This window comes from Solanum stenotomum, chromosome 3 (genome assembly GCF_019186545.1).
Source record: "Solanum stenotomum isolate F172 chromosome 3, ASM1918654v1, whole genome shotgun sequence".
NCBI classification, from domain to species: domain Eukaryota; kingdom Viridiplantae; phylum Streptophyta; class Magnoliopsida; order Solanales; family Solanaceae; genus Solanum; species Solanum stenotomum.
Window position 1 is genome coordinate 3,550,088 of NC_064284.1, and position 10,736 is coordinate 3,560,823.

At 32.8% G+C, this 10,736-nt stretch overlaps 2 protein-coding genes across 2 annotated transcripts; one reads left to right on the plus strand and one right to left on the minus strand.

Moving 5' to 3' along the window:
• The first annotated feature begins 745 nt into the window (after positions 1–745).
• LOC125857740 (VQ motif-containing protein 20) lies at positions 746–1,231 on the plus strand. The gene has a single exon (XM_049537367.1). It carries the CDS (start codon positions 746–748, stop codon positions 1,229–1,231), a length of 486 nt encoding a protein of 161 aa, XP_049393324.1.
• A 679-nt stretch (positions 1,232–1,910) lies between these two features.
• Positions 1,911–7,533, minus strand: LOC125860121 (uncharacterized). Its single transcript, XM_049540020.1, has 10 exons — positions 7,233–7,533; positions 6,684–6,938; positions 6,183–6,417; positions 5,833–6,002; positions 4,615–4,757; positions 4,288–4,465; positions 3,571–4,150; positions 3,206–3,318; positions 2,675–2,918; positions 1,911–2,368 (listed from the first exon to the last, which is right to left on the minus strand). Exons 2-10 carry the CDS (start codon positions 6,869–6,871, stop codon positions 2,141–2,143), a joined length of 2,079 nt encoding a protein of 692 aa, XP_049395977.1. The 5' UTR covers positions 6,872–6,938; positions 7,233–7,533; the 3' UTR covers positions 1,911–2,140.
• Positions 7,534–10,736: the final 3,203 nt, after the last annotated feature.

Genomic DNA, 10,736 nt, shown 5'->3' on the forward strand with positions numbered 1-10,736 from the left:
GTGGGGGGTAGAAAAATAAAAATTAGAAATTAGAAATATCTTTTAAAAACAATTTTTAATATTTTTTGGGAGGGAGTGGGGGTAGGGGTGAGGGTGGGGTAAAAAATTGAATTTAAAAACAAGCTTTAAATTTTTATTTTTTTTGGGAGGGGGTGGTGGTTTGAGGGTAGGGACAAAATAAATTGATTTTTTCAACAAAAAAATAATTGTAATTTGAAGTTGGGAGAGAGTTTTGGAAAATGTTTTCCTTAAGTTTAGAAGGGAAATAATTTTCCTTAAATTTTAGGAAAATGAGTTGATTTGGAAAACATTTAGCCCAACCAAACATGAGAAAATTGAAAAATATTTTCTCATACCAAACACACCCTGGGTGTTAAATAACTTATACTAGTTTTTTTTTTAAAAAAAATATGAATTTTACTATACAAGGCAAAAAGTCCTAGGAGAGTATGAACGTCTCCTTTGCCTAAACTAATATTAACCTCATTTTCCCTACAAATCAGCTGCATTTGACACTCTCACACCATCTTCCTAACAAATCTTCCATTCTATTCTCACATATAATCTAGCTAAAAATTTACCCACATCAACTCTAAAAATACGTGATATATATTTGTCCATAAATATTTAACTCTAGTTATAATAATAATAATAATGATAATATATTATTATGATGTTATTAAATCATTTAACTATAGTAAATTTAGTGTAAATACCTCAGCAGCAATTGTTAACTACAATTAGCATGAAGCCTCCAACATCTCCATTGAAGATGAACAAGGACTCTTGTTACATCAAGAAATCCCCTTCATCCTCATTCCTAAACCAGCAGCAGCAGCGGCATCATCCCGTTATAATTTATACTCATTCCCCCAAAATAATTCATACCAATCCCTATGATTTTAGGGCATTAGTCCAAAAACTCACTGGTCTTTCTAGTCATAATTCTGACCCAAATACTAATTATCATGACAACAACAACAGTTGCGATGCCAGGATTAATTCCTCATCAGCTACCATTTTTGATCTGCCTAACACTAATCAAGATACAAACAACAATGATATCGGGATTAATTCATCATCACCTTACTGCATTCCTCAGGAACGAGCCATTTTTGATCTGCCTCACACTATTGATGAAAATGAAAATGAAGATACTGACTTGGATTTCTTGTATTCAGCTTCTTATGAACCGCTCTGTAATTATACCGATTCTTTCTTCTTCAAATAGATTTTTGAAAATTTTGTTTTAGGACTATTTTTTTAATTTGAAGTATAATAAATGTTTGATATTCCCGTTTTGATTTGAGGGGAATTCAGTATTCATTTAATCATCTTTACTTGCTTTTGTTTTATGGAGTTAATAATATATCTTTCCTTCTTTGCAACTAGACAATTTTTATTGTTGATATATCGATATAATGAGGAGCAACTTAATGAGAACATTATGAAAGGAAAAGTGGTGGTTGTCGCACACTTACCGAAAATGACATTCGTTGGAGCTTCGAGTCCTGTTGGAGTCTTGGCTCGTGACTCACAATTCAGGACATAAGTAATTTCATTTCTTGTACACTCACATATAAATGCTTTAAAGTCCGACTAGAGTCTTGGCCCGTGACTCGCAGGGCACAAGTAAATTCCATTTCTCGTACACTCATATAAATGCTTTATTTTAGCTGAGAATCTTTCAAATATCTCGATCAATAAAGGTAAATCTACCCACACCATCCTGCTCAAGCCCCACATGTGGGATTACATCAGATAAGATGTTCTACACTCTTTATATGGCTGTGAATATGATTTTGCAATTGAAATTTCTCTGAGAACAATAAGACCATCAAAGGTTAAGATGACGAGAATCTCAAGTTAACTCAGCCAATTTTTTCTCTAGATGATTTAAAATAAAAGTGTTGATAAGAAATCCGATCTTATAACCCATGATTAATAGGATACAACACATAATAAGTTTCCAATACCCAGAGACAGTGATACAACACTAAAAACAAACGTTAATGGAGACCTCACCAAGGCCAATGACGTTACATCTTTATCTTCTCTCATATAATACAAATTTACAACCACAGGACATACTAGGATATTGCTTCGCTGATAAATCTTTGATTATGTACAAAGATCTTCATCATCTCTTCTTTTTGTCTTCTTTGGCTTTTTCAAGAACTACAGGAGCTGCAGGGATACTGAACCACCATTCCCTTAGTCTTCTAGACCATTTTTCTGTGCTTGCTTTCCGAATAGGTGAATATCTTGTGAAGAGTTCCAGGAAAGTCATAAGGATCATGTATTTCAAAGGTAAGAATGCCAGAACTAGTGCCGAGACCAAAAAAACACCCACTAACTTCTCGGTGGCCTGAAATGACAGGAACAAGATATAGGTTCACAATTCATATTATCTACATCCAAATAACAATGCAACAACCGTTAGTCACAGTCAAGCAAAGACATTTTGTTTCAAACTCCTATCACGAGTATGTGAAAGAAACATCTAGGAATGTTCCATTGTGTCATCCTGGTTCAGCCTCAGTGGCAAACCAAAGTTTTCAGATAAAAAAAGAGTAGGGTGCAGTAACCACAAGACTTGTTCATTCATGACAGTTAGGAACCACTAATTACTAAACAACTTTCCTAATTAAAAACAAGTAAAATTTGCACAAACCTGTGGGAAGATGGACAAAAGTAAAGCGCGAAATTTGAGAAGAACGATGTTTCCATCCTGGATTAGTTCTTCAGCTTGAGATATTACATTTTGAACAGCCAAAAGTTGCTCCATGGCATTCATTGAAGGCGGAACCATTACTTTTAGTTCATCAACTGTCTTGCCTTGACTTAAGCAGCGAGTTATTACCAAAAAGACAGCAAAAAAAGTTAGCAATAGTGCAAAGGCATAGCACAGCCATCCCCTGCAACCAACAAAAAGAGAAAGAAAGAGGAGGACATCAGTGAATATTTTTCAACCACCACATTTTCAAGAGATTCCATCCATGCGAGGGAGTGTACAAGGAAACACAGCATAACACCAAAAGGCAGATCAACAAAGACTATCAGATCAGCTTTTAGTTGGAAATGCCACAAATTAAGGGAACAGAGCAATGAATTTTGAGAACCAAGGTGTTTCTTAGGACTTCAAAAGACTGAATAACTAAAGAATTTAATTGGACTCATTACACAGATAAGATCAGCTAACTACCTGATAATAATGAATGAGAAAACCAGACAGAAAATCATGGACTTCAAAGGGTCTTCCCAGTAAGCCAGAAGAAGAATCCAATTCCCAAGTTGCATCATAGGAGAGAGCAACTCCTGCATGTCAACGAATTTCAAAGGATTAGCATGTGAGGTAACTCAATTTAAAGATACAGCTCAAAACGAAAATCTGTTGTAAAGAGATACTCCAACGGTTCTGTTCAAAAAATTATGCTACGTAAATATCAAGGCAGCTTCATAAAAGTTCTTAAAGACCCACTCCCGATTTCCTCAATAAAATGGCAAAATAATTCAGTTTATATTCTTTCACCTCACTGTCTAGTTTGAAGCCGCAGTAGTTATAATTACCTTCATCACTGCCAAATTGGTGTCAAGACCATCAACTTTCACTCCATCAACCGTAGCTTGTGCTTGCACCACCTTTCTATAGTTGCTTCTGGATTCCTTAACTGCTTTTTCCAAGGGAGTCATCTCCCCCACAGAAATTTCACCCACAACAATTCCTGGCTCATTAGGAACATGAGAACTTGTCCCAAAAACTAACCCCAGGTTGGAAGCCAAGGCTGAAGCTGAAATTGAGTACATTCTGTTTTTAGGTTTGGTAGAGTTTGTCCGCTCCAGTGCCCTCACAGTTGACCTATTTGCAATTGTTTCTAGTATAAGGTCTCCTCCGGGAAGCTGATCACATACATTGAACATAAGAAGATCCTCATAGCAAAGTGAATGTTTAGAGCTCATATCTTTCAGGGCTTGTACTCGCAATATGCCAAATATAGCTTTTAGAAGTGCCTCATCACGCTCAATTCCAGTAATCTGGAATTTAAGAATGAACTGATGCACATGTAGAACTTCCCGAATAATGGCTAACCAATAGTCACGGCGTGTATGTCCTTTAAGCTCAGGAAATTCCATTATAACAGGTTCTGACCTACAACATTTTCCAAAGACCAATAACAAATTTGAAGGCCGCTTGAACTAGAAAATAATCTTATAGGGTAGAAGAAATACACAAAATTCTGCAGAGAAGTATGACCCACACAGGAGTCATCATGTGTCATGCCTTACAAGGAAACTGATTTGTAGGAGACTGCTTTATCAAAGAGTCTTGTGCCCCATGGTCCAGTTAGTTCAGGTCTAACAATCTGGTTCAGATCATCTGACAGATCATATAACTTTGGCTTGTCATAAGACACAACACGATGTGCCTCAAAGTAGAGAGCATGATCCGTCAAAGTTAGCCGACCTGAAAATCACAAATACATGGACACAAAATATATCAAATAGGCTAATAGATACACGTAATCCGCTCAAATTCCAAGTGATATCATCCCTTTCATCTCTGGAGATGAGAATTTCAAGCAATTAAACCCATTACTACCCACAAAAACATACCAGGCCATGCGGAAATTCCCACATGTTCAAGCACCGGCTGGGTTGTCACAGTCCCGTCCAGCTCCAGAATTTTCTCCCCTCTTGCTGTACGTAAAGCAGACAGATGGGATGACTCAGACTGGTTCTTAAATTTTTTAATTGCCCTGAAAAAGTTCCCAAACAAGCAACATTCTCAACCAATGATTATGAATGGGCTGCTCATAAGACACTGTAATGAAACAGTAAAGAAAAGATATGCATTATGAATCACATCACTTCACTTCACTTCAAAGTGTGAGAAATATAGGAGAAGAATATTATTGAATTGTTGTGTTGTTTACATTATTACATTGAGACCCTATTTATAGACACTACAATACAATCCTTTACTAATTAGGATACAATTTAGTGTTCCTATTTCTATTTCTATTCCTATTCCTATTCTAATAGGATTGTATAAACCTATTCCTATTCTACCAGTAACTAAAAAGGCCACAACAATCTCACCACTATGAAAACATTACCCGACAATAAAGAAACTACAGGACAACCCTATGCAAGCACACATAGGCTTATAGGATACTCTTCCCGACCAAAACACACTTAAACTTAGCACTCCTCTCTCAACTTGAACTTAGGTAAGATATAAATAATAATAAAAGAAGCCTATAATCTATAATTTAAGCATTCCCCAAAAAAACAAAGTAGAAGGAGCACAAATAGAGGGGCACGCATTCACTTTTTTTTTGTGTGTGTAGGACCTGTAGGTAGGGGGGAGGGGGGAGGGGGTGGGGGGAATTGTGTCAGTTCTTCTATTCAATGTGAGGAACCTTTTCAACTCAGCCTCCAAGCACTCTATAATATACCAGATCCATTAGCTGTTAACAGCATACCACCAAGGGTAACATGCAGTATGCTCAGAAATTGGCAACATGAACCAGTTTATATAGTACCTAAAGCATGTGGATATATAATAACAGAGCTAAACAGCATTTTGTGATCCCTTAAATAACTCGAGTGCCTATGTCATGTGTTGGTAGAAATATAAATGTTTGTGTTACTTACCTCGATTACATTACCCAGGTTAGAAATGAAAATCTATCACTAGAACCTATGATCTGATAAGTTAGTTGGATGATGAACCACATACTGAAGCAGCAAAGGCATAAAGATGAATAAAACTCGAAAAGCATGGAACTCAAGAATTTGCAAGTAATAAAATACCGAAGTTGGTAGTACCTTTCCAAACAGGTCAGGTACTTGTCATAGACTGAGAATAGAAGTCGACCTCCTGTTGATGACGTAAGCACACCGAAAATACTATCAGTAACTATCGCATTGGAAATTAAAGGAACTGCTGAAGCAATACGGGAAAAGGCCTCAAGACCAGCAGTGACATCTTCATCCATCTACAATTAAATGGAAAGTCAGTTAATAACCCAGAAGACACACGACAACAAGCAATACGTGACTAATGGACTAGTCAAGGATTTCATGATTAGTCCACACAACCAAGGAAGGTTCAGTGGTGTTCAACAAACTATAATCATTCTGTAGAATTAAGGAACACATGGGAAAGCAATTCATACACTTGCAAAAGGCTGACTTGAAGCTGCTGGAAACTCCCATGCAACCATCATGTCAAATGTAAGGCGTCGAAACTGTTTGTCGCCTAGGTAACCATTTACTTGTATAGACAAGGCAAGAGCCCTGAAGCAACAGTATTCCAAGAAGTTCCTTGCATACTGAGATTTATGTTTTATGGATTCAGAAGCCTCAGCCTCAAAGTTTTCTTGAAGTTGACTCATGGGAATACCAAAGATTCTGCATAGAATCAGATTTTGGTTATTCATATTATGCAATCTAAATTAGAACTTGGCAACCAACTCAATGCTTTTGTTCCAGCTAAATGCATCCATCAGCTCACTCGCTGAATCCACTAGAAGCAATCAATATTGTTAACAATTACTACATTGTATCTAAATGCAACATCTCAGTTAAACAAAATGGAAGTCCTGTTTGATATTTGGCATATTATATTCACCTAAAACTGCAGAAGTCTGAAAGACAAGAAAGAATCAGAAACTTACTTTGAGCATTTTCGGATTACTACATTTGCAGCAGGAGATAGCTCTGGCAACCAACTCTTGCCAGTGGATGAAGACCCCATCTCATCTAAATCTTCATCAAATGAACTCGGGGTTTTGGTCAACCATTTAAACGACCCCTCTTTAACCAGACCCTCCAGCATAGTTTTGGTTTTACTAACCATTGCCATTCAAAAAAACTCTTCCTCAGATCATTAACCAATAGGAGGTCACTCACTTAAATCCTTACACAAACCACTGCATTAAGAAAAATCAACAATATGAAATACCCCCAAGCTTTCGCAAAACACCAAAAACAAGAAATACTAGGTCATGAATACTCTCCAAAATCACTTCTTTCACAGATTTAGGGTGCCCATAGTCGAAAAATCACAGTTAAAGACTAACTCTTGAAACTCTAATCAACTATTAAAAGCGATAAACATCAATTTCTTTGATATGGGTCAATTCAATACTTAAAGGGGTTTTATTAAAAAAAACACTCCGATAACCCCAATAGACCGTTTGAAGAGCTGAGTAAAGAGCATATACCTGTAAAATCAATGGCAGAAGTCTCGAAATCAGAAGTGTGAATGAGAAATAGGGAAAGTTAGTTGTGCGAAATCGAGCAGTGTAAAAGCAGATATTGAGGTCCACCGACTCATATACTAGTATGATTATTTTTTGATAAGAGATAGAGACAGGGAATAGATGAGTGTGTGCGTGTCTTGTTGTAGATGGAAAGAGACAAAGACTAATCAGATCGAAAATGGTGTCGTCGTCTTGTGAGAGTAAAACTCTGAGATGAAACTGTGAGAGAGCAGCTACGGTTATAGAAAAGATCTTGGTGGTGTGTAGTGTGAACCACGCACATAAAAGAAAAAGTATGTAATTTTGGGACAATATTAATTTATCTTTCAATTGAGTATGCCATTATTCGAATGTTTTTTGTCAATATTATTATTTTTGTTGATTGTTATTCGTTATGTTATAATAAGGTTATTTTTTAATGGAATTCATCAACAAAATAATAATATAAACTTATAGATAAATTTAATAATTTTTAAAACTTATGATTATAAATCAAGTTTATTGAAAAAAATATATAGTTTTCCTAAAATCTATAGAACAATAAAACTTCATCAAAAAATAATATTCAAAAATACTTAAAAATTTATGATCAAACCTAGTTAAAAGAGTTGAATATGGCTTTTGGAGAAATCAATTTTGACGAAATTGGGTCTAGAAATTTATGGGTTAAGCACGAGATAATTTGGATTTGGTAAATTTCAACTCATTCAAGTCTTAACCCATATTAAAAGAATTTTCAACTGAGCTCAAATTTCAACCCGTTTTAAAACTCTTTATTTTCATTAGTGTAGTATGTTCCCATAATAAAGGTATGAATTACAATCTATTTTATATATTCATTTGTAACTTTTTTTTCTTGAGTTGAAATATAAAATGTGGTCATAAAAGTTGAATAGCAATATGTTAAAATTATTGAGATTAAGCGGGTTTAATTAGGCTACTCATGAGCCAACATGATTTTTAGCTCATTTGAACTCAAAGTAAATTCGAGCAGGTTATAATCCAATCTGATTTCTATTTCAATCCATTTTAATATCTTCAATTTCAACTTAACATGTCCAATACCCCCAAGTCACTAACCAGGCCGAGTTGTGTCAAGATTTATCAGACGCTTATCATTTTACAAATAAAAAAACTAAAGAACCTAATTAGAATAAATCAAAAGGTCTTCTACAAAACTTAATGATACGAAAACGTGTTTTTGTTTTGTAGTTTGATAGCTCACGTGTCCTACACATTATCGTCTCCTTTTATTTTGATTGCGAAAATAAATTGGAATTATTTGTATGCTCTTATATAAGAAAGGCATAGTTGAGCAGCTTCAACTATCTATTTCAAAATAAGTTATTTTGTTTATTTTATGTAAAAAAGTTTGATTTAGCTATTTCTAGTCTTGTAGTTAAAACTGCAACTACCTGTTTCATGGTCTTTATCTTGCAAGTTTAATATTATTTGAGGCATTTGAGGCGTAAAGAATTGTTTCATTGGTCTAAAGATTTTGTTGGGAAAGAAACATGAAAAAGTTAGATTTTGATTTAAATAGCAGAACTAATTTTGTTAGAATACAATTAAAATTATAATTTTAATATTTTTCTAAATCTTAATCATATAAATTTGGCGATAATTATCTAATTCATCTAATGATATAGAATATTTTACACTAATATAGTAGTTATACATGGATTGAAAAATAATGCTAATAAAACGTATTAATAATGCTTACATTAGTAATATTTGTATTAGTTATACTTGAGTTATTTATTATACATTGTTTGATTTGGTGAATTAAAAATAGTATGCGTTGTATAAAAATATTTATGTATCAAATATTCTCTACAATTATGATACAGAAAATGCAAAAATATTTTTGAGAGGTAATTGAGTATTTAGAACATGTTTGACATTACAACTAAAAATTGTTTATTTTCAAAAACACCTTTTTAAAATAGTGTTTCAGGAAAATGCTTTTGAAAAAAAAAAACAATTTGTGTTTGTCTAATTCATTTGAAAAGTGTTTTTTATAAGCAAATTGTGCTTGCCTAATCTCTTTTTAAAAGTGCTTTTGAGAGTCAAATTACGATTAATGACAAATATTAATGTACTTTTAATATTAAGATTATTTTATAGAGAGTAGCTAGTTTAAACATCTATTACAAAAAAACTAAATTAAATTTTTATTTTTATTAAATTAAAATGTTCATATTCAAATTTTCAATCAAATACATTTTTTGAAGGATTGAAATCTTTAATTGATATTTTTTTTCTTCTAATCTTACAAAAATATTGTTGTTACCTTCTTCTTGTTTTCTAATTTTGCAAAATAATAAATAAAATAATAATATGTAAACGTAAATAAAATACAAAATTTACTATATAAAAATATTAAATGGAATTTAATCAAACATATGAAATATGTTAATTACTTAAAAAGAGATATATTGGTGTGTATATATGTACTAGTAAAGAAAGCCCGGGCGCTGCCCGGGCCCAACATTAATAAAGTTATATTGTTACTCTCTCCATCCCATATTAGATAAAAATCTTACTAAATTTTTTTTTTTCATATTATTTGAGCACTTATTAAATTGGGATAGAATTAATTAATTTTTTTTCATTTTACCCTACAATTAATATGACCATTCCTATATTGTATGTGTATTTTTTGTAACTCATTTCAATGTGCATTGATATAAACAAAGGGTAAAATGGTGAAGTCTTCCAATGTATTAATAATTTTTTAATCACCGTGTAAAGTTGGAAGTGCCCATCTAATATGGGACGGAGAGAGTATAGTTTATGTATTGTTATAAAATTAGTAAAGATTGTTATAATATATTTTGCTCATAAGTGAGCTAATATAAAAACTTATTTGTCATTTGTCTTTTGAATTTCAATTTCAAATAGCAAATAAATGTACCGATAAGATTAAGGGTAGAAATGAAACATATCTTTCTAAATTTAAGTAAAAATAAACAGAGTAGAAGTAACATTAGAGTTATCGATAGGACGATTCATTCGGTTATTTTTAAAAAAATTATATCATTCAATTTTTCGGCTATTTTATAATGTATAACCAAAATTAAAATTTTAAAATCATCCCAATCCTAATTTATGTGAGACAAGCAGTACAAAAATTAATCTTTTTTTGGTTGTCTTGTAGATATTTTAAGTTATTATTTATTGTAAATTATAGTACTTTTTATTAAAGTTTTTAATAACATATGTTACTTTTTATGTTTGAGAGTTAAACCAATTTTTTTTTATATGTCTTTTAATTTCATATGTGTTTTGTCCTTTTCCATTTTCAAAAACTAATACTCTGTCCATTTCATTTTATATGTCATTTCTTTTTATAAATATATTGGTTATTCCCTCTTCTTATGTCATATATTATGAAATTTCAGAAGTTATTGAAATTTTTATATGATTCTAAAAATATTTTAAATTGTTAGCTATTGTGATTTG

Bases quoted from the DNA above. Each gene is read 5' to 3' on its own strand.
- LOC125857740 (XM_049537367.1), top strand. From the start codon at position 746: ATGAAGCCTCCAACATCTCCATTGAAGATGAACAAGGACTCTTGTTAC.
- LOC125860121 (XM_049540020.1), bottom strand. From the start codon at position 6,871: ATGGCAATGGTTAGTAAAACCAAAACTATGCTGGAGGGTCTGGTTAAA. The intron at 3,319-3,570 runs GTAATTATAACT...GTTGACATGCAG, and splicing joins CCAATTTGGCAGTGATGAAG to GAGTTGCTCTCTCCTATGAT. The intron at 2,919-3,205 runs GTAGTTAGCTGA...TGTTGGTTGCAG, and splicing joins TTCTCATTCATTATTATCAG to GGGATGGCTGTGCTATGCCT.